The sequence below is a fragment of the Felis catus genome, chromosome C2 (genome assembly GCF_018350175.1).
Source record: "Felis catus isolate Fca126 chromosome C2, F.catus_Fca126_mat1.0, whole genome shotgun sequence".
In the NCBI taxonomy this organism is placed as follows: domain Eukaryota; kingdom Metazoa; phylum Chordata; class Mammalia; order Carnivora; family Felidae; genus Felis; species Felis catus.
In genome coordinates this window covers 79,097,911-79,122,311 of record NC_058376.1, presented here as the reverse complement: position 1 = coordinate 79,122,311, position 24,401 = coordinate 79,097,911, and the positions used below count along the sequence as shown (strand labels likewise).

General features: G+C 40.6%; 1 protein-coding gene and 1 long non-coding RNA gene across 12 annotated transcripts in view; one reads left to right on the top strand and one right to left on the bottom strand.

Moving 5' to 3' along the window:
• The window catches only part of LOC101096257 (LIM domain containing preferred translocation partner in lipoma), a 692,709-nt gene that overhangs the window by 405,388 nt on the left and 262,920 nt on the right, over positions 1–24,401 (top strand). For all 11 annotated transcript variants that reach the window (XM_023260309.2, XM_045036388.1, XM_045036386.1 and 8 more), the window contains one exon: positions 18,441–19,130. In XM_023260309.2, coding sequence (XP_023116077.1) covers positions 18,441–19,130 — 690 coding nt within the window. The remainder of the gene's footprint in view (positions 1–18,440; positions 19,131–24,401) is intronic.
• LOC102901680 lies at positions 8–3,448 on the bottom strand. Its single transcript, XR_441135.4, has 2 exons — positions 2,544–3,448; positions 8–2,248 (listed from the first exon to the last, which is right to left on the bottom strand). It is a non-coding gene; the product is annotated as an uncharacterized LOC102901680 (long non-coding RNA).

Genomic DNA, 24,401 nt, shown 5'->3' with positions numbered 1-24,401 from the left:
CTGTCTGTTTATAATAGTAAAATATCTTCTTGAGTAGTTCTGTTGTGTACCATCTATGAATGGTGCCCCTGGGAAATTGTACGTTTTGCTGCCTTTTTGTTTTGTCTTGTTTTTTAACTGCTGAGGGTATTGAGTGAAGAAATCTAGAAATAAAATGACTAGCCCCATAGATTGCACCTTTGATGCCTGAGATCATTGGTGTTTTGTTTTGTTTTGTTTTGTTTTTTCATTTTTTTTAAATGCGATTTCCTCCATTCTCACCAAATAATGATATTGTTGAAGCTGCTTATCATGTTCTTTATATTTCTATAATGCCAATCATCCCAGAATCCACAAGGGCTCACACAGGCAGAGACTAAATAAAGAAAATTAAGGAAATGGGGGATAACCTCATACTTGAATATAGTCATTCATTAATGCATTCATTCCTCAATGATGTTTTGATAGCCTATTGTAGCTTAATCTTTGTGCTACCATATTCTAAATGAAAGGATGAATAATGAATATTAGAACATGGTTCCTGTTCTTGAGTTTATGTAGTTTAGAACAACAGTTCTCTAACTTGAGAGTGCAACAAGAATTACCTAGGTGATGACATTCATCTGAGATACAAGGGAGATAGGAAATAGCAGGCCAGAGGAAGATGTTTGAATTCAGCTGCCCGTGGGAAATGTAAAAAAAGCCTTTTTAGCCAGCACCTTGAAGGTGAAGGAGCTGAGCAACAGAAAAGACAGGAGCTTACGTAATGTCATCCAGTAGTTAGAGCAGAGAGGGGAACCCTGCTTCTAGACCTTTTCAAACCAGTGTTCTTTGTCTGGCTGGAACTCAGTTCTATGTTTAAAAAAATGAATGGGTTGCTGTAGAACACTATATTCCAAGTAGAGTTTGTCAGACTTCTGGGAATCTGAGAAGTTTCCACTGGTTTTCTTCCTGTTTCACCCAAGTATAGTTGAATTCATTGAGGCTAGGAACCATAACTTGTTACCCAAGAAGTTGGCAAAATTTCTGGTATTTAGAAGGTGGTCAGTTAATGGTCAATGACTCCATGAATGACACCATTTTTCAAAAAGAAATTCCAAAGTCATGTATGTAAGGCAACTGATATCATATTTCTTTGCTTTAGGGTGGTTTGGGATGATGCAGTGTGTTCTTTGAAAGGAAAAGATGTTTGGAGATATCATTGTTTTTCTCTGTAAATAAAGCTATTTCATTTTAAATGCAAATATAATGCTTTCATAAAATGAAGGAAGAAAAAAGAGCAAAATATCTATATTTCTAATAACTATAGCAATTCAGGTTTTTTTTCTCAATTAGATATTGGATTTTAATCATGCTATATGTAAAAGTTTATAACCTGTTATTTTTATGTAAATACCAGATATAACATAAATAACATTCTGCAGCATATATAGATCTTGAGATTAACAAAAATGAATCGAAAATAGTGTCAGAATGAGAAGGATCTTAGTTTATATACCATTCCAAAGGACCTCGGGTATCAGACTTTGTCTGAAATCAAAGGTGTTTCTTAGATGTTTTAAGCTACCAGAAATGTGGGTTTTTTTTTAATTTTTTTAATGTTTATTTATTTTTGAGAGAGTGACAGAGAGAGAGTGCAAGAGGGAGAGAGACAGAGAGAATGGCAGACACAGAATCTGAAGCAAGTTCCAGTCTCCGAGCTGTCAGTACAGAGTCTGACTTGGGGCTTGAACTCAGGAACCATGAGACTGTAACCTGAGCCGAAGTTGGACACTTAACCAACTGAGCCACCCAGTCAGCCCTGCTACCAGGGATGTTTAAAAATTCCCAGTCATATCCCCTTGCTTATAAAGAGGAAATTGAGACCAACAGAAGCACATTTGTTTGGCCCAGGACTTTCAGACCTTGGCCCAAATTAAAATTGGGAAATTGGGTCCCTGAGAATGTTTGTCCTGGAATTTCTTATTGTTTCATATTTTGCAATTCTAAAAACAAAAACAAACAACAACAACAACAGGATAAAATTACTCTTCATTTTACCATCGGAAGGAGGTTCTTCTGGAAGAAGAGATTGTCCAGAACGATTGAGCTCTGTTAGCCATTTGCATCTCAGCTGATAAAGGGTATCAGAAGTGGTGTGGATACCTTGCTCTTGGCCTAGTCACCATCTCTTTGCTGTTCCATAGAGCTCAGTCACCAGGTACCAGGGCCAAAGTCATGGTGATCTCTCCCACAAGCCATGCTCAGATTTCCAGTTGGCGGTGGCTGTCTGGAAAAGAGGAAACATAAATTCTTGATTACTCCAAATTCTAGCCCGTTTACTTCACTGCAGGATCTAAAATCGCAAATAGACTCTATCAGCAAAGCTTTCCAAAATATAAATGGGCAAAATAGCAAGGAATGATTTGGGGGACCATTCAAACTAGGACTGTCATTGCTCTTGTCATTGTTATTTTTGAGATGACTGTTCGCATTTTGCCAAACACTCTGCCCATTGCCTACCACCTCTGAGGTTATAAACGATAATCTCAATAGTCGCCCGGAGAGAATGGGAAAGGAGCTACCTCCGCTCCGCGCTCCGGGAGGGAGTGACAAAGACTGATGGGCGAGCAACCTTTGCTTCCAGATTGCTCCTCTGTTGCCTCACCCTTTTCAGGCATCACCAGCTACCAGAAATGCATCTACTCCATGTGGTCATTGCAGGATTTATCTGGGCATTTGCTGAACCTGCTCGCAATTTATTTTTATTTCTTCCGATAGACGTGGATTTGGCACAGGAGAGTGGATTCTTTCTGGAACAGCAGATGTGCCTGGTACACTCGTTTGCTATAACCATTTGTGCTGTGGTTGAAAAAAAAAACTTTTTTTTAAGAGTGCAGAATTGTTGAAGGAGGAGGGTTAAAAAACCAGAACCATTTTAGCGATTATGCAAAGTTAGGATGTGAGTAATTTTGCCGCAGTTAGTCATTATGTGCTTTCATAGCTTGTTTTACAAGGATAAAGGGATATGTACAGGTTTGGTGAATAGAGCCCTTATTTGTCCCTAATAGTCGCTTTTTATGAAAACATTTTCTACCCTTCCTCCTACTCTGTGGCGAAGTGCTCTCTCCTTAGAAATTATACCCTTCTGTGATTCAGCCCCTTTGTCCATCTACAATAAGTGGACAGTCTCCATTTCTGAGAACAAATGTGTCGGAAGAGAAACTTTATTTTCCGATACACTATATAATGTGAATGATGTACATCCAAAGCCCAGTGATACAGTGATCATTTAAAAGCGAGCATGCTTTCTGCAAAAGGAAAGAAAAAAAAAATAAGCACGCATCGAGTGACTCTGCTATGAGCCTAATGTGCTGTGAATATGGTGTCCTTTTGATCTTTTATTTGAAATATTCAATAGGTCTTAGCAAATTTTGCTCACAGAGTTCCCTAAGGACTGTAACACAGCACCTATTCCTTTTTTACTTTGCTTTCGGTCACCCAGATTCCTTTGGAAATATGTGAACGAAGGTCTGTTTGTTTCCACTGTAGCAAATATAGCCACTTGCTCACACTGGTGGCTTCCCTTACTGAATTCCACTACTATTTTGGAAACTCCTGTATGAAAACACAGCAACCCAGCTTGTCCCCATTGAGCCTTGTTGGTGATTTCCATGCGATGCGGCCGGGTGTCTATACGCTGGGGTTCGCTTTTGTTGGAAAACGAAACTGGGTCTGTTGCCTTTTTATAGGCTTATTTATTACTAAGTCTGGTCATTCTGGTGTGATGTCAGGAACACTGGTGTTACAGCCTGGAAAACTGGGTTCTAATTCTGACCCTTTCAAGGCCTCGTCACTCTGGGTGAATCTTTCCTAAGCCTTGTTCCCTTAAGGAGAAGGTAGAAATTTGCGACCTTCAAATTCCTTCAAGCTGTAATACTCCATGATTCTGTAAAGCATAGTGGATAATAATGCGTAAATAAATCAACCTTATTTCTTCTTTCTCAAATATTTCTTTGTGCTTACATCTGCCCCAGATAACTCTTTTCAGACTGTGTCTCAAAAGTGGTCACATTTTATTTATTTATTTTTTTTTCAACGTTTTTATTTATTTTTGGGACAGAGAGAGACAGAGCATGAACGGGGGAGGGGCAGAGAGAGAGGGAGACACAGAATCGGAAACAGGCTCCAGGCTCCTAGCCATCAGCCCAGAGCCTGACACGGGGCTCGAACTCACGGACCTCGAGATCGTGACCTGGCTGAAGTCGGACGCTTAACCGACTGTGCCACCCAGGCGCCCCTAAAAGTGGTCACATTTTAAATTCTACCACTGACATGCAAATTTTAGCAATGAGAAACCCCTACAGGACTTGAGGTTTCCTGAGACAAGAGATCCTGCCCTTATATTCATCTTTTTGTCCTTAATGGCTTCTGAGAAGCACTAATAGGCTGGAATCGTTGGGTCTATTATAGTAGTTGATTATAACTGAACACTACTAAATCATGCTCACCACATTTCCTGTTACCTATAGCTAACAATCCTAAAACATATAAACTAAGAATATCTTTTAAAGTTTATTTATTTTTAGAGGAAGAGGGAGCACGGGGGAGAGGCAGAGAGAGAGGAAGGGAGAATCCCAAGCAGGCTCCACACCCGCAGTGCAGAGCCCGATGCAGGATTAGAGCTCACAAACTTTGATATCACGACTTGAGCCTAAATCAAGAGTCGGATACTTAACCAACTGAGCAACCAGGTGCCCCCAAATATTTTTTTAGTTACATTGAATTCCACAACCCTCCATCATACTTAAATAACTATGGTGTAGCTTTTCATCTAAGTAAAGCTTTTTACTTTACAAAACTGGCAGGGGATGAAAAAAGAGTGGGACGGTTATAATTTAACCAACTACTGCCATTATTGTCTCATTTTATTAAATATATCTTACTCTTTTACAGCATTTGTCCATAGTGCACTATGGAAATAACTTTCATTTACTGAACAGACACTTATGGAGCATCGGCTTGTTAGTTGCTAAAGGCATTGTGTTGAATGAGAGTGACAGGTTCTCACCTGTAGGATGCTTGGGGAGACGAGAAGGTTACGGAAGGAATTGGAAACAATGGACAAGGGTTATCATTTGAGAAGTTCAATCTCTTAAAGGGACACGAGTGATAGACAACTTCACCTAGACTTAGAGGCTCAAGACTGCCTCTTCCGAAGAAGTGTCATTCATTTAAAACCTGAAGGATGAATACTCATTAAGAGTTGAGAAGTGGAAAAAAAAATTAAAAAGGGGCGCCTGGGTGGCTCAGTCGGTTGGGCGTCCGACTTCGGCTCAGGCCATGATCTCGCGGTCCGTGAGTTCGAGCCCTGCGTCAGGCTCTGTGCTGACAGCTCAGAGCCTGGAGCCTGCTTCAGATTCTGTGTCTCCCTCTCTCTGACCCTCCCCCGTTCATGCTCTGTCTCTCTCTGTCTCAAAAATAAATAAACTTAAAAAAAAAAAAAGAGTTGAGAAGTGGGAGCTAGTGGAAAATGTTCAGGGTAGGTATCCACAGGATAGCTGGAGCGTCCAGTCCCAGGGGAGGGAAGGGAGGAGACAAGGAAGCTAAGTGGTGGCTCTTTCAGGAAGGAATTTGAACTTCCTTCTAAGAGCAGTGGGGACCTTCAAGAGATTTCAATAAAGGAAGGGGATGATCTTATTTGGATTTTTGAAATATTCTGGTTGCAGCATAGAGGATGTACTACAGGACGATAAGAGGTCAGTTTAAAAAAAAATTCAGGGGCGCCTGGGTGGCTCAGTCAGTTAAGCATAGGACTTTTGATTTAGGCTCAGGTCATGATCTCCCAGTTTGTGAGTTCGAGCCCCAGGTCAGGCTCTGTGCTGCATTGCGGACTCTCTCTGCCCCTCCCACATGCTCTCTCTCTCTCAAAAATAAATGAACTTTAAAAAAATAAAAATAAATTTATATATAAGCATATGTGCCCATGTATTCGGTATATAAATTGCAGTGAATTAAGGCGGCAATGATAGTGGACTGAACTAGGGTAGTGAGGACTGGAAAGGGTACAGGTAATTAGGAGTTAGAACCAAAAACCTTTGCTATACCAAGGAGAGAAAGAATTATATGGCTGTATTTGTAACATCCAATCACATGACCATGCATCTTAAAGATAACCTACTAACCTTAGCATAGTACTGATTTACAAATTTTCTGTCAATATACATATGCAGTATACATATGCTTTTATTTTTTTTAATTAAAATTTTTTTAATGTTTATTTATTTTTGAGAGAGAGAAGGAGAGAGAGAGAGAGAGACACTGCAAGAAGGGGAGGGGCCAAGAGAGAGGGAGACAGAATGGGAAGCAGGCTCCAGGCTCTGCAGAGCCTGACATCGGGCTCGAACTCATGAACTGGGAGATCGTAACCCTCTGAGCTCAAGTCAGAAGCTTAACCAACCGAGCCACCCAGGCGCCCCACATAGGCTTTTCCTTATAGACTTATTTGAATATGTGTTCCTTGCTTGCGAGCTGCTAACATCCCATCGGATCCGTGCACCATGATTTCTTCAACCACCCTCTAATAGTTTGTAAATAAGCAATTAAACATAAGTTACGGGCATTTTAATGGCTCTTGATTGCCGGTTTACCCACCAAAAGAATTATTCCAACTTCCAGTGCTACCGGCCATGTAAAAATACACCTGTGCTGTCATACTGTCACTGAGACCGTGTTTTGTTGTTTCTGGGATAATTAGCTCACCGCTTGGTACTTTTCACCTGACCCCTGGCCTGATTGGACAAAAGTGCACAGGCCCTTGAAGGGCATGATTCCGTGTATGAGATCATTTGCTATTGAAATAGGCTCTCCCGTCACTTTGTTCCTAGATTATTGAACACGCTCGGATTGAATTAACCCTCATCACAATGGCATTTTATCCAGGGCCAGCCACATGCATGCTAGGGACTAAGTGTACTGTACTGTATGGGTATTACATAAACCGCAGCCTCAAAGACCTCTCAAGTTCAAAAGTGATGACATACCACATCTTATTTGACAGCTATTTGCAGGGCAGTGTAGGGGTGGGTGGGGGTTACTCTCCTTGAAATGCTGGCTTTCTTGGTGTTAATATGATGACATGATAGTTTTATGACATGAGTGCAGGGCCTCCGTGGGGTCACCGCTTCCCCGTGTGATAGTTAGGAACTCAGAAATGATGGTTCCCAAGGCGGTATCTTCATGCTGCCAATGGACTTGATTTTATTTCCGGGAAAACAAGCTGACCTGCCAGCATTGGTGTCTTCAGTAATCTGGGGAGCCACTTGTCCTCAAAGTCACTTATACCCAGTCAGAAGTGTGGTAAGAATTAATTACACGGAAAAGCTTCTAAGGCAAAAACTGCTCTGGAGTGCACACCAGACCCAAACTAAAGCTGCTGTGTCTAAAGCACCTCTGAAGCTCTTAAGAGTAGCCCCTCTCTAGCTGTAGTTCACGTCTGTGGAATGGTGCACTGTGAAGTGAACAAGTTTGATATGATGCACAGAAGGAAGAGATTTATTTCTGCTTCTCTCTGACAGGAACTCTTTGCGAGACTTGTAAGGGGTGCGCGCGCTCGCGTGCGTGTGTGTGTGTGTGTGTGTGTGCGTGCGTGTGTGGTTTAGGTGCACAACAGCTGAGGATTAGTGTATTAGTCATGTCTCTGTATCGGCAGTAATGTTTTGAACTCGGTGACACTAATTAAAATCCTGCGATTTTAATTCCAAAAGTAATCTTTTGAGATCATTTTAACCATTCACCAGTTCTCAGCTACCATTTATGAGGCATCTTTTTTCTTTAATGTGGAAAATACAGAAAAACTATGAAGATGGAAACACAAGTTTCTGTTAATTGCATCTGCTAATGTAATTTTTCACCTCTTAAGAATATTTATAAACCATTTGCAAGGTTCTTCGATGTTCCTTTTTCTTCTTTATGCACACACACTCACACATGCAAGTTGGGACACTACGATAGTTTTTGGTGTGTCAGTTTCTTTAAAAAATGTATAGTTTTCATATGTAGTATTTAATACACACACACATATACTCTGATTTAAAAAAAAAAAAGTAGTATGTGATTGTGTTAGGCACTTTGGAAAATAGAAAAAAGTATACAGAACACCAAACATCACCTCCTTAAAATATCCACTGTTACCATTTTGAGACTAGATCTTTCTAGCCATGTAAGTAAGTATGCATGTGTGAGAGTTCTAGATAGGTGCAAATATGGATTAACAGATACAAAACGTCACCAAACCTGATTTTTTAAATGTATAAGGTTATTGACTTTTTATTGTTATTCCTTTCTTGTTCTTTTTCTCTTTTACTGTTATGGTAAAGTAGATGACCAAACCTGCCATCTTATCCATTTCTAAGAATGCATTGAGTGCATTAACATTGTTGTGCAACCATTACCACCATCCATCTCCAGAACTTGTTATCTTCCCAGACTGAGACTCTATACCCATTCGCTAATTAGTCCCCATTCCTCCCTCCCCCCTCCCTTCTGGGTGACCACATTGTACTTTCTGTCTTTGTGAATTTGACAACTCTAGACACCGGAGGTCATTGGAATCGTATAGTACGTGTCCTTTGGTAACTGGCGTATTTCATCCCAGCACCGTGTTTTAAGGTTGATCCTTGTGTCAGAATTGCTTTCTCATTTTAGCCTGAGTAACATAATACTGTATGGGTAGACCACATTTTGTTTATGTACTGACCTGTCAGTGGACACGTGGGTTGCTGCCACATTTTAGCTATCGCGAACGATGCTGCTATGAACGAGTGTGCAGATACTCATGAGAGTCCCTGCTCTCAGTTCGTTGTGGGGTGTATGCCAGGAGTGGGATTGGTGGATTGCTGATAATGTTAAATGTTTTTAAACATTTAATGGTATAGTTTTTAATTGTGGAATAGTATTCCATTATATGAATGCACCATCATTGATTTCACCGGCTCCCATGTATCGATTATTTAAATTGCTTATAACCTTATAACCTTTCGTTTTTATATATTATATGACCATGACCGTTTTTAGAAACCAAACGGTTATGCTATCTTGTGGTAATTTCCTTAGGTTAAATTCCTAGAAACGAAAGGTATGGACTTTATTAGGACTTACGATACGTATCACCAAGTTCACCCAGACACATATTGCTCATGAAGAGTTTATAGAACCCAACAAACACCGCATTGCTCCCTAAGTCTAACTCACAAAAACATTGTCCTTTGAAGATAATTGGGGTGACCCTTTGCATTATTTCTATCCCCCAACTCCACAGATACCTCACTATTCTGCTTTAACAACACTACCTAAGAAGGTAGTTGTGAATTCTGGATTCACCAAAAAATCATGTGGCCCTCTCTTTAATTTACAGATTTCAATCTCTGGGTGGATCTAAGATAATAATTATTAATTAGAAAGGCCTAATGAAAGATAACTTGTATTAAAAAGCCCCCAGTGGTCCTGCTGTGTAGCCAGATTTGAGAAGTACTTCTCTTAATGTACAGTATTATGATCGTGTATTCTACTCTTGTTCTGCTAGGTTGTTTTCTAGCTCATGGGGTCATCTATCAAGTGGATAATATGGCCTGAATGAGTGAGAAATGGATCTGCTCTAGGTACTAATCCTGAATTCTCTGGCACCTGGCTGGTTCAGTCGGTAGAGAATGTGATTCTTGTCATGAATTCAAGACCCACGTTGGGCGTAGAACTTATTTAAAAATCAATCAATCAAAATAACAGTAGCAAATATGAGAATGAATGGCATTATAACTGACATAGGTGATCTGTGTTTGCATTTTTTTCTCACTGTACAAACTTAGAAGCCAAGTCTAGCTATTCATTTATCCAGCCGTTATTTATTAAGTACCTTCCTGGTGTGAATCCTTAGTGATGAGATCAGGCTCTTGTTGGCCATTAAAACTAATTTTAAACATTCAGAATTTACTCTTGGAATCGCTGGATTTTGAATGTCATTATATCTTTTGTAGAGAAATAGTATTAGAGGAACAAGTGGGTGGGCTCCCGTCAACCCTGAGCATCATCCAGTGAAGCTCATCTTTTGTCTGGGTTAAAGAAAGAGTTTTATTTCAAGAAGAAGATGCACTCCTCATTTAAAACGAAAAGAGAAAAATAACAGCAGTCTTAAGTCTTCTTCTTTGTTCAGATGAGAAGTCAATCTAGAGAAGTAATGTTCCTTTTTCATTGTTACCCAACTACACAGTGGTGAAGCCGGAAGTTTTTGTCCCCTGAATTCCAACATGGGACCCTTCAATTTCATTCATCATGGTATTTCTATTTGCCAGCGTCCTTAAGTTAGAATGGGAGTTGAAAATGCACCTCATGTGCCACATTTGTCCTGCAGAAATCCTTCCTGTGGCTTTCCAGTGTTTGCAAAGAAAAATGACCGTAAAGTCAGAAGAGAAACATTGGATCCATACTTCACAGGGCAGCAATTAGCTGGCACGGTGTAGCAGCAGGCATTTAGACAGAGTATGGACCCTCCAATTTAACACAGTCTACCTCTTTCTGTTTTCTCCCAGATCCCAGCCCTGAGTATCTGTTGTCTCCTTTACTCTGTTATTTTTCTTCTAGGAGAGAAATGTGTCTGTTCCCACATCTAGATCTCATGACTCTTAAATTTGGGAAAACCATAGATAGAGTGGAAAGGCCTCTTTTTTTTTCTTTTTTGTTTGCTTTTTCGACATGTGGTCTAGTTCACCCTTACTTTGCTGGAGAGAAACAAACCGGTTTTTAAAACCCAAAACGAGGGAGCCTGGCTACCTGGGTTTGAATCCCACATCTGCCACCTGCTAGGTGTGTGTATAATCTTGGCAGTTACTTAATTTCTCTGTGTTTCAGTATCTTCATCTTGAAAATAGGGATAATAATAGTTTCTGTCTCAAGGGTGCCTGTGAGGATTAAGTATAAATAGTGTTCAAACTGTTTACACAAAGGACAGGTAACATTAAGTGTTTGCCATTTTTACGCATTTTTTGATATCAATGAATATTTGAATTTGTTTTCCTGCCACAAGGATATACAAAGTTGACAACCGTAAAGGAAAATACTTCATCAAGTCTTGTTCCCATAACTGTACATAAGTGTCACGAAAGTAAAATTTAAGTTGAAACGCTCAGAATCCTTTCTGACAAATCAACCATATCCCGTTCCATGGTTTATCTGTTCTTTGTCCATATGGAAATAACATTTCCTACAGCTTCAACTGTATTGCGTATATGATTGATTTCACATTCTGTGTTTGTCATTTAGCATTTATATTTTCATTTGCCATCGTAGGCGTTTTTCCATGTCACTGTACTAGCTGGAATCAAAATATATGAAGGGGCTCTGAGTTTTATACAATTGCTTTTATGTAGGACTTTCGCTTTTGAATACATTCTCCTTCTCTTACCTTAGAAAATTTTCTTTATTAGTAGAAACGCTTTTACTTACCACTCCCCTGTTTTGTCCAAAAAATCTAATTAAGAATTCTCTGAGTGCAGTGACTCTGACTTCCTTTGTCTGTTTGTGGTTTTAGCAACTAGCTCAGTAACCAACACACAGCAGAATTTCAATTTTTTTAATTGAATAAATAACTTTGATTAATTAAATTTCTAGAGATTGGGGCATTGTGATTACTTGGTAGTTCAAATGCATTTCGTTGAGGTACATGTTGTTAAAGATTATTCTAATATGCATTCGTCTCTTTTCTTTTGCAGTAATTTTATTTAAAATTTGGCCCTTAACTATATCTGTAAGAGATTAGAGCCAGCATCCAGTAGAATTTGCATATACAGTATAACCATCAAAATGAAAGTAAGCATTTCGACGCTTCTTTGAAAGATAGTAGTATTAATCAATTCAAAAAGTAAAGCCATTGAACTATTTAGAGAAAGGGAAAAACTAATGAGATTACTGTAATTAAGCATGCATTAAATGCATGACAGCGTTTCTTGATTGTCAAGTAATAAGAGAAACGAGGTAGCTCGTATTTTGCACGTTGGGTTATAATCTGACAAGGAAATGAATTCTTCTTGGAGTCCAAATTCATTCAGTCATTCATTTATTCAAATGTTTGTCAAATGCCCACTATTGGCTATGATATGCAAAAGCCACTGGGGAAGCAGTAGTGAGTACAAGGGTAGAGTCCCTGACACCGTGAAGACAGACACGTGCAAGTGTGATATGGTTAGGAGAGCAGTAATCAGTGCTCACTCTGCCGGAGGATTCAGCAGAGCTCACCGAGGAACCACACTCAGGGTGACACTTAAAGGGTCCTGAGGAATTAGCTCCTTAGAATTCACATGGTGATGGCACCTGAGAGCCTGGCACACTGGCTATGAGAGAAAGTCAGTGTCAGAGATTGATAGAGTGTGTAGCTTTCAGGGAGAGGGAGAAGAGCTAGCGTGCAAAACAATCCCCTAAGCATTGAAAACTTTTAAGCAGGAAAGTAATGTGATGAAATCTGTGTTTGAGAGGAAGCGCTCCGTCTACAGAATAAGGATTCCTTGAAGAGGGAGAAAGAGTACACCCTGGGATACCAGTCTGGATTCCTGTTGGAGAATTCACAGTGACGGGTGGTGGTATCTTGGAAAAGAGTCACCACAGCAGAGGAAATGAGGAAATGTGGAAAGATTTGAGAGTTACAGAACTCCTTGCTTAGGAAATAGAATCGACAGGATTTAGTACTTGAATGGGATGTGAGGGAGAGGCTCAAGAATGACTCCTAGTGTTCTCATTTGAGCAACACCTGTGTGGATGAGAAAACCAGACGGGAATAGAAGGGCAGATTCAAGGAAGATGATGAGACAGTTTTTCACATGTCGAGCCTGAAAGGCATTTGAGACGTCCAAGCAGACACATAAAATAAACAGCTGAATATCTGGGCCTGGTATTCAGAATGCTGGTGAATTCTGGAGATAGAAACTCAAGAGAATCTTCATAACGCGGAAGGTATTTTAAGTTGTGTATATGGTCCTGGAAAGAGTTAATAGAAAAAGAGGGAGAGAAGAGAGGAGGGCCTGTGTCAGATAAAGAGGGTCATTATTCAGGGGCCATTGGGCAATATGGTGACGACTGGTCATCAGTAGGAATTTTAAAGAAAGATTAGTGAAGTGCTTCTAACAGATCCCTAGAAAGAGCCTGAATCCCTGCTGTCACTGTTGAGCAGACATTAGTTCTTCGCTGCCTGTTCCTGGATTCTCTATTATGAAAGACAAATCTCTGTCTGTTTGAGATCATGATAATTTGGCTTTCTAGAGCTTACAGCTTGACTTCTTTCCAACTTAAAAAACATGCAAGTCGATTATTAAAACACCAGAAGGTAACTGTTTTAATGGGGACTATGTACAAAGTTCATGGGGAATGTAACTGAAGGACCACAGAAAGAACGTCCAAATCATTACAGGGGAGTCTAGAATGACAGTACAGAAGACACATCATTTGATCTGAGACTTGCAGAATAAGTAGGCAACTGCCCAGATGGCTATGTTTGAGCAGCAGGGGAGCAGCGCGGTAGAGATTGGATAGAACGGATCAGAGACTGTAGAAGGAGGTCCTGGCTGACGGATCTGAGTGCAGACATAACTGTGTGATCTATTCCAGTCTCTGCATAAGCCTCAAATTGCTGGAGTGTGTGATGTGAGTGATGGTAGAAAAAAGGAGGCAGCTGGCCAGGGAGGCAGGGGCTAGACTGGAAATTCTTTTAAAGTATATTAAAAACAAACAAACAAACAAAGAGCACAACATAATAAAACAAGCTCAACACAAAGCAGGGCCATTGGCAGATTGCGATCAGCAGAGAGCCAGGCTCAGAGGGTCACGTTAGAGAGATGACTGTGGCGTTATTGAGGGAGGGGAGTGAGAAAGAAGTGAAGTTCGCTGATGGCAATGAACAGCTCAGGGAAGTGGCGATGTGGGCAAACAGCAGCGGAAGGAAAACGAGACTGGAGTTAAATGTAAGGATATAAGAAAGAAACGGAGGATGCATAGAAGACATAGTGGTAAATTGGAGCGGGGGAGTGTGTGTGTGCTCGTGTGAGTGTGGTCAGGGAGCAGGTGGGGGGGGCAGGAGAGATTGAGGAATGGCCGGACCTTATCCTGACCTGGCCACAAAGGAAGTTGAGTACCTGCCCCATGGGGTGAGAACAAGAGGTGCTCTTGGTACCCCTTGTCTGTTGTTGTCCCATGGCCACGACCAGTTCTTCCTGGTAATGGAGTATCCATCCACCAGTTGTTGATTATATAGTAGCCCCTCTACCAGACTATAAGCTCCTGGCGGACGGGGGGACATGTGCTGTTCATCCCAGGATGTTGCCCTTCTCCCATTAACCTCACAGAGCTTTACATGATCATTAGAAAATAATTAATGGAAAAATAACCACATAAAAAGACTTACAGAGATTCAAGTCATATAATATATATTACAAATATATTATATATTATATATATACATGTATATGTAATATATATGTATATATTTGTATATATTCCTGTAATTTTAAAATGTGCTTGATTTTCAAAATAAAAATGTTAAATCATGATAAAACTTTAAGAATTTCTGCAAAAACAAAAAAGAAATGATATGCCAAAAATAAATACTCGGAAGTGCCAACTAATTCAGTGAGTAGAAAAGATTCACTATGTATTTAATTGAATATGTGGGCCAGGAAAATGTTGCCATAGCTTTCTTTAACTATGAAGAACATAAATAAATACGCTTTAAAATGATTCCTGTTCTTTACCCCTTCCACCTCCAGTGAGGTAAAGAGTGTAAAATTGCAAAGGGAAAAATATAGCTAAATGTGCTATTTTCACTCCCGTAGTTACGATATAGAAAATAGTCAGAAGCATGCCGGCACATACACAGCAGAATTCATAATAAAGTTGTGGGAAACCTTCTCATCCCCCAAAGAGAGTTCCACTGGTGAGATATTTCCTAGAAGAAAGCGATGACTTCTGAAACTGTGACCTGATGCCTTCCTTCAAAGACTTTACGGAGGTTTAAAGTGTGTGTGTGTGTGTGTGTGTGTGTGTGTGTGTGTGTGTGTTCACCAAAAAAGAAAAAGAGGAATTTGGTTGGAAAATGTTGCTTCTCAGGAGTTAGGTCTATATTAATTCTTTTTTATTCTTACTTTATCATTGTGATTGGCTTTCATTTCCAAAATCTGTGATTTCTGCAGGATCTGCTCTGGGGACAGACTTCTCTACAGCTGCAGCACAGAGTACGCCTGTCATTAGCCCAGTTGCTCAGTCACTGTCTCCATTTATAGTTGGGTTTGTAAAGTGTTCAAAATAGGAACTCTGGGTTTCTGCTGATCTTGAGTCATCAAAGAAAAGAAAAGCTTTATTCCTTCTTACATTCAATTCCATCTATGCTGACATTTTTTTTAAGACTGACGTGGTTGACTGGGAAAAAAACTGACCTTACCTTTTTTTTTTTTTTTTAGGTTCAAACTGACTCTCCCATGCTTTTTACTACAGAATGTCAGGATCTTAATTAACTGTGTGTGTATTTAGGAATTTCTTCAGGATGTATTTCTTAATACATTGCTTACTAAGGAAATGGAATTTCTTTCTCTTGAGTACTGTTGGAGCCATCTTCACAAAGAAGGGAAAAGCTACTCTGCCAAGACAAGATTACTAAGGTTGCTTCAATTACAAAAGTAAATGGCAAGTTTGTCCTCTGAGAGGCTAGTATCAGATAAGGGGGAAAAAAAAGATAACTGTATTTAACAGCCTCCGGTAACTTAAAGAACTAAATCTAGAATTATGAATTCTTTAGGAAAGTAGACAAATATAAATTGAGACCAATAAAATGTGGGAAAGAGAGCCGTAACTGTCAGAATCCCAACAAAAATGATAACACGCTGATTTATAAATGCATCGCGTACACAGGCATTTGGGTATAGAGAAGTGTTTAGGGACAGAGCGATCATCCGGAGCCAGCAGAGTCAGAGCTTTCATGTGCTCTAGGATCAAAGGGACCAAGGGGAGAAGGGTTATTTGGATCCAGAAGTAGAGAGTGTTGTAGAGGAGAGATGCTAGAGAGGACCTGTGGCCTCCTTGGCTCACATCTGGGAACTTCACAGGTAGGTTGACAGAAGAAATGTAGCCCAAGAGTCTGTCACTTTCATTGGGATGCTGTTGCCATCTTGGGTTTGACAGTGATGTGTTTTGCTTTCTGCCCATGCAATGATGATAACATCCCCTAGTCACTGTGACAATAAGATTATCCCCACTCATTACCAAACATCCCTGATCAAGAGGTGATTTTCTCTCCATTGAGAATTACTGTATGTCAACCAAATATCTCTGGGAGTGTTTTAATCTTTATCTCTGGATCAGTGTAGATCATCAGAAAGCTATATATATCTGAGTTGATAGACTTGCATCTTATGGTGGGGGCAAGATAGCTGTACCATCTACAGCCCCACATCCACCAACCAGGCAGGAAAGAAGAAACTGGCAAGGTAGGTAGGGGTGATGCTTCTATCAGGAGAATTTTTGTTTTCCCTAAAATGTTTAGCATATATCTCATTGGCCAGAACTGTGTCCCGTGGCAACGTTCTATCTCTGGTTGTAGTCTAGAGAAGTATTTTAAGTGAGGACATTGTCACCCTAAATAAAATAGAAATTCTTTGAGTAGTGAAGAAGGGGAGTAGGTATGAAAAAGCAGTTAGCGGCATCTTTCCCACAGCTATATATCTCTAGTGACTTGTTGGGGGTACATGACATTAGAGTAACATAAGGCCTCACATCCCCTCTTCCTAAGAATATGTGAATTCTCTTGGAAATTAATAAACAGCAAAATCAGGGTGTGGTCATTCATTTGTTGTATCAACAAATCTAATCATAGTAACTCAGAGCAAAATTAAAACATTCTGTCATTGACATATTTCCAGATCCATAATAGACTAATGCCTAAGGACAGATGTTTGAATCTCCAAGCTTTCTCTGAGCCTTTACTTATCCCCAGCCTAACCAAGACTTCTCATAGCTTGGCAGTGAGATCTTCCAATCTTTGTGTCCTTAAACATTCTTAAGATATTCAGTAAGTATTTCTGAATTGAATGAATGAATGCAATGGAAATCAGGAAGTTAGAAAAGGAGGAAGAGTCTACATTTGGGTTATCTTTGGTAAATCACTCTTTGATAGGAATCTTTGTTCTAAAATTTAGCATCTTTTTGGTTCTTCTGGGAGTGTTTGTTTCTTTCAACACCCCTCTTTGATTTACTTGTTTTTTTTCGTACCCTTGCCCAGTCCTCCTGTTCTTTCTCTAGTACCTCCTTTTTGCTGTATGTTGACTATATCTTTGGTAATCTGATCTGATTGAGATAGCATGGTTTAGCTTAGTTTATTATTGCTAGTGCTTTCAGTATTATATATATGTATATATATTATATATTATATATATTATATATATTATATATACATATATATTTCATATAATATAATATATATTATATTATATATTATATATTATATATTATATATTATATATATATTAACAAATCCAACGTCAAGAAGTTGCTATTTTTTTTCCGCCTGTGTTTTCTTCTAAGAGTTTTAAGTTTTAAGCTCTTACATTTAGAGCTAAAAACTTGGGTTACTTTTTATATATGGTGTAAGTAAGGGTCCAACTTCATTCTTCTACCTGTGGATATCCAGTTTTCCTCACCAGTTGTTGAAAAGTGTGTCTTTTCTCAAACCAATGGTCTTGGAACTCTCATGAGAAATTAATTGTGTATGTATGCAAGAGTTTATTTCTGGACTGTCTATACTATTCTGTTGGTCTATATGTCTGTCTTGATGCTACTATCATACTGTGCAGATTATGGTAACTTTGTACTAAGTTTTGAAATTGCACAGTGTGGACCTACAATTTTGCTCTTTTTTTTTTTTTTTCAAGATTGTTTGGCTATCCAGATCTCTTGAGATTTGATATGAATTTCAGGCTGAATTTTTTCCATTTTTGTAAAAAAAATTGCCATTGAAATTTGGATAGGGATTGGATTGAATCTATAGATTGCTCCGAGTAGTATTAACATCTTTACAATATTAAGTCTTCCAATCCATGGACACAGGATGTCTTATATATTATTTATGCCTTCAATTTTTTTCAGCAGCAGCATTTGTACATTTTAGTGTATGTAAGTCTTTTGCCCTTTTTGGTTAAGTTTATTCTTAAGTATTTTTGTTTCCTTTTGATGTAATTGTAAATGGAATCATTAATTTTTTTTCCAGATTGTTCATTACTAGTACACAAAAATGCACATGATTTTTGTGTTGGTTTGTGAATTCTTAGAAGGCAGGAACCATATAAGAGTTGATACAAAATAAGAATAGTAGTTACTAATATTTGTTCCTTTATGTGTTTTCATTTTTCACTGGCAGTAATCTTTATCTTTTTTATTTTTTTTTCTCTTTCCCCCTTTAGGGCTCTACTAGTTCGACTGCCTCTCCTCCAGTCTCTACCCCTGTCACAGGACATAAAAGAATGGTAATACCAAACCAACCCCCTCTAACGGCAACCAAAAAGTCTACATTGAAACCACAGCCTGCACCCCAGGCAGGACCCATCCCTGTGGCACCAATTGGAACACTAAAACCCCAGCCTCAACCAGTCCCCGCCTCCTATGCTACGGCGTCCACCCCTTCAAGGCCTGCCTTCAACGTGCAGGTGAAGTCAGCCCAGCCCAGCTCTCATTACATGGCTGCTCCTTCATCAGGACAATTTTATGGCGCAGGCCCAGGACCCCAGGGCTATAACACTCAACCAGTTTCTATCTCTGGGCAGTGCCCACCTCCTTCAACACGGGGGGGCATGGACTATGCATATATTCCACCACCAGGACTTCAACCGGAGCCTGGGTATGGGTATGCCCCCAACCAAGGACGCTATTATGAAGCCTATTGCCCATCAGGGCCTGGCTATGGGGGCAAAAATGACTCTGATCCAGCTTACGGTCAACAAGGGCATCCGAATACGTGGAAGCGGGAACAAGGGTATACTCCTTCTGGAACAGGAAACCAGAACCCAGCCGGGATGTATCCAGTTACTGGGCCCAAGAAGACCTATATCACAGATCCTGTTTCAGTGCCCTGCGCACCGCCACTGCAACAAAAGGTAGGGGACTCATTAACATAGTGATGGGGCTGAAGGAGTGTGTATCTTGGCCTGACCTCCCCAGAAAGCACACCCTAAGGCAAAAGTGTATGTGCTCCTTTTATGTCATTAGAAAGTACAGTCCCAGGTGAGCGTGAGTGAAGCAGGAAAAGGCAGAGATCCTACGTGTGGGATCATATGGCTGCTGTTTAATATCCAGTACAGCAAATTGTTCAATCTTGAAGGATCATCTTGCAAAAGACCGTATGAGCAGATCAGGACAATCTGTTCAGGGAGAGGATGGGAAAATAGTTTATCTTCCAGCTCTTGTCTCCTGTTGGTCAAAGCGCCCCTCTGTGGGTCAGAAACTCCCTCACGCTTAGCTGTTGCATGTGCTTGGACTCTAAATAGATATGCAGCATCTTGTACCTTAGTGGGGACAGGAGGTCCCCATATTTGTAGGTAAGAGATGTACAGGGCCACATGAGGCTCATGTAAAGACGCTCAGAACCCAAGCAAAGTTGGCACTCTGGGTTCTGCTTAGGGCCGAACAAGCCTAGGGCTGCTGAGACAGAACAAGTGGCCAAAGGCCCCTTGGTAGGAGAGGTAAAGGGGGCTGCAGTATTATGGAACTTGTTTATTACCTCTTATTTATCCCCATTACTGATCCTCCAGGAAGAATCTTAGTCTGTGGGCCTTAACTGTGTTCAGAAACTTTTAAAAATCCTTTATGACAGTTATCTTTTTTTTTTGGTTTGATTTAATTGCAAGCATATATGCTTTTAAGTCAATGCATTGTTACTTCCTTGTGAATAGTTAAGACACAATACTACACATACCTCTTCACCTACAACTTGGACTTTCCATGAGTACTAGAACCAACATGATGATGTTTCTTCCCACCCTGACGAGAGGATCCAAGGAGAATTACTTGCAAGGGAAGCAATGGAGAAACCAAGCTAATCTCCAGTTATTGGTTGGAACTGAGCCCACCCTTTTGGTTAGAGCTGTGAGAAATCAGAAACTGGAGAGCCCTTGGGGCACCTGGGTGGCTCAGTCAATTAAGTGTCTGACTCTTGATTTCGCCTCTGGTCATGATCTCACAGTTTGTGGGATCGAAACCCATGTAGGGCTCTGTGCTGACAATGCAAGATTCTTTCTCTGCCTCTCTCTCTCTCTCTCTCTCTCTCTCTCTCAAAATAAATAAATAAACATTAAAAAAAAGAAACTGTAGAGCCCTTGATTAGCTACACGTTGAATTGTAATTGTTGAGATGGATTATAGAAGTGTGTGTGTGTGTGTGTGTGTGTGTGTGTACGCACATGTGTGTATCCGTGTGTGTGTATAATCCTTTACTCATTCAAGATTGTCAGTTTCCAGATATACCTGTTCACATTTTCACCATTATGACAAAAATCTGTCAGATCCTTACTCTCTCGGTAAGATGTTTACTAAACCCTGATTCTCACATGAAAACATCTGCTCTATTAATGGTGCTCCAAAAGAATTTTAGGTTCTTTAGAGGAAAAGAACCCTTCCCAGGGGGGCCTGTGAGTATCTGGAGGCACCCGGTAACCTTATGAATGCTCATTACACAAAAGTGGACCAGCCATGGTCATTCTGCAACATAAAGATTCCAAGTTACTCTTGGGAGGCCTTTCTTTTCAAACTCCCTCCATGAAAATAAACGTTATTAAGGGTGTTTTGTTTTGTTTGTTTTTGTTTTGTTTTTATTTTTTGAAGTTTATATTTTTTAGAGAAAGAGAGCAAGCAGAGGAGGGGCAGAGAGAGAGGGAGACAGAAAATCCCAAGCAGGCTCTGTACTGTCAGTGCAAAGCCTTAGATGGGGGTCAAACTCACAAACCGTGATATTATGACCTGGGTTGAAATCAGCCGCTCAACTGACTGAGCCACCCAGGTGCCCCTTGCTTTGCATTAATTTTAAAAAAATTAATGTTTATTTATTTTTGAGCGAGAGAGAGAGACCATGAGCAGGGGAGGGACACAGAGAGACAGGGAGACAGAATCCAAAGCAGGCTCCAGGCTCTGAGCTGTCAGCATACAGCCCGATGTGAGTCTCAAACTCACAAACTGCGAGATCATGACCTGAGTGGAAGTTGGACGCTCAATCAACTGAGCCACCCAGGTGCCCCTATTGTTTTGCTTTTAAATAAAGTTTGTCAAGAATAGCCACACTGGATAGGCTTGCCCTTTGTTAACATTACAGCATGTCTGCAGTGGTCGTTCCTGGACCTGAAAACACCCATTCAGAACAAAATGGGGTTATTGAACTTTCCCTTGCTTTTGGTACAACTGAAACAAATTCTCCTATGGAAGATTAAAAGTGTAGTTTGGGACAGTTGTCTTCACCATTTAAGTTCAGCTATGCATGCAGTTTTTCCTCACCCAGAGCATCCTGATTGATGTTCCTGAGGGAAAGAGGTGGGCCCTGAGTTGTTTAAGGATCCCATCACCCCACCGGGGGAAACAGACATGAAATAGAGCAAAAGTGTATCTGGTGGAGGGAATCATCTGCTGAGAAGTGCTGAGCCAGTCTTCGAGTTTCCTATTTACCTATCATGTCATGAGGTGCTATCTAGATAGTGCCTGTTCAACATTTGGAACCAATCCAGTGGTGTAGGGGGAATGGGCGTAGGACCCAGTGCAAGACCTGGATCTAAGGTGTCAGGCAGAGCCGCATCATCACTAATGTTTGATCTGCCCTCAGCAACCTGTTCAGGCTCTTGGAGTGAACTTTGATTATCCACTCCCCCAAAAGCATGACATTTCCCTTTCCTTCTTATGGGAGAAGGTAATTATTCGAGGTGGTCTACATTATTACGGATTCTGGATATCACTGAATTTCATGTCATTAAAAATTTTCTTGGAAATATTTATTTTCAACAGTGTCATGTGTTTTTGACATCATATTGTGCCTTTCAATCATGAAAATTAAATCATGGATTTTTGCTGCGATTATAGAGGAGAGTGGTTGGAGGTTGATATTTAGCCATCTGTCTGTGTTTTAGGAAAGGGGAAAGAGGCGATGAAGCTACAGAAATTTCCTGTGTGTGTTGTGGGGGCACTGGTGGATGAAGGGGTGGGCTTTTCCACAGCTGGTCTTTGAGCAGAACACTGCTGTATTCAACTGCACCTGTGCACAGAGGACCTTATTGTCCCAATATTGACTCTGCTTGGCTTAGTGATGTGACTACTGGCTTGAGAAATGAGCTTCTAATTCTAATTTCAGTTCTTCCCTTGACATTCCTCTTTCAGCTTGGGGAAAGCCTCTAGACCTCTTTATGTCACGCTCCCAGCCTCAGTAAAGTGGAACATCATCTTCACTAATTAATTAATGATTGCAGAGGGCTTGGAAATTTCCAGGGGCTGAATAATTGCCAAGTGAGGACTATTCAGCTTTTCCCTGGCTTTCGTTTATTTCCAGTTTTTTAAGTCACTGGTGGAAAAAGTACCTTTGTACCTTAGAACAATTCTCTTTTGTTACATTCAGAAGTTCTGAGGAATTTGACATTGAGCCCATTAAGGAAGACGTTGTTTTGTTTTGTTTCGTTTTAAGTGAAAGAAAGAAATCTCTCCTCTATTTGAGATGAGCTGCTATAATTTCCTTACAATATAAATGAAGAGGGAAAGAGGAGAAGGAGAAAGCAGAAGGAGAAGGAAAAGGAAAGGCAAGGAAGAAGAGAAGGAAGGAAGGAAGGAGGCCACATGAAAACCTGCAGAGTGTGGGGATCATGATATTTATGTTTCCATAATGTGCTGAGCAGTTAATTTGCATGCTACAGTAGACCATAATGCGCTTCCTGGACCATCTGAGCTGAGTTCCTTGAAAAATATTGTTATAAGCAAGGTTTTATGAGAGAGAAATATTCCTTTCCCACTAGAAACGCTCTTAAAGGCACAGTGGAATCTTTTCTTTTGGCTCTTTTATAAAAGCTCGTATCTGCTAGCTACCATGGAGTTCCCAGAACTCTCGTCCTATGTGCGTTGTCTTCACATGCCAGTGAGACAGGATGTGCGTTTTCTCCAGCGTTCAGATTAAGGTGGGGCAGCTTGAAAGCCCTAGAACCAGGACCTGGAGGCCAGTCATTACTCTTGGGTGCACGGTGACCTGAGGGTAGATCAGCTTTAGACCCACTTCCTTGTCATAAATCTAACCCTCGTCAGTCTCAACTTTGTAAAAGAGACTCTGTTTGCCCCCACAGTGTGTGAAAGGTACTGGTGCTATGCATCCCAGGAAAGCTGTGAGGGCCCACCTAGTGTGGGGGTTAGGTTAAATTCGGCAATCATCTACTATTGACATCTCCTTGGAAAACCCTTCACCATGGTGAGAGTGTGGAGATCGGCAAACCACTTTTCAATAAATCCAATGCAGAGTTTTTCTTATCCAGAGTCAGAGCTGATCACTGCTCTTCATTTAACATCCAAAAGGATCTGGGGAATATTTAACGGTATGGAGAAGAGAACAGAGGGAGTGAACTCCTGGGGTCAGTGGTAAAGGGTCCTGTAATTTGTTAAGTTTCAGGAAATGTTTGAGAATGTTGACATAGTAGTATTTCAAACATTCCAGTACTATCAAAATGTTTAACTTTAGGAGATGGATGTACATATTGGGTATATTGCAAGAAATTGGTGGTATTTTGGAAAAAACTATCTTTATGGTCATCCTTGTGCAAAATAGCCCTCAATTCCAGGATCAGAGAAGCAAAAAGAGGAGATGGTTAGGGTGGGGAGAGGGATGAATGCAGAGAGATGCCTCCGGACAGGTGCCAATACCTGTACGTATAAAGATGAGGATGATAGAGATTGCTAGTGACAAGAATATTAGTAATCCCCCTCTATACGGGGTGTTCCAGTTCCCAAAGTGCTTTGTGGACCCCTACAGAATTCACAGGGGTTCAGAAGATCAGTACTGACAGTCACTCTGTGAAGGTCATCTGGCAAATTCACGGGAGCCATGATTCCAACCTTCTGAATATTGTCCTCATACTTTCCCCCGGGGAAGCCATGCATGTCAGCACGCTTTGGTGTTTGGATAGTGGGAGCATCAAACATCCGCATCGACAACCGCTGGACATGGCGCCACCATGGCCCTACTCGCTGTCAGACATGTAAGTGGGCTCCAGCTGTTGTGGTAGAGTGAGAGAGAGAGCTGTTGTGGCCATGAGGCCATCAAATGGAGGGGAAGCACCGGCTAATTCCCTGCTGGGCATCCAGGCTCAGGGCCCTAGGACTGTACTTCCTCTTCCACATCACATACATATAACTTGTCCT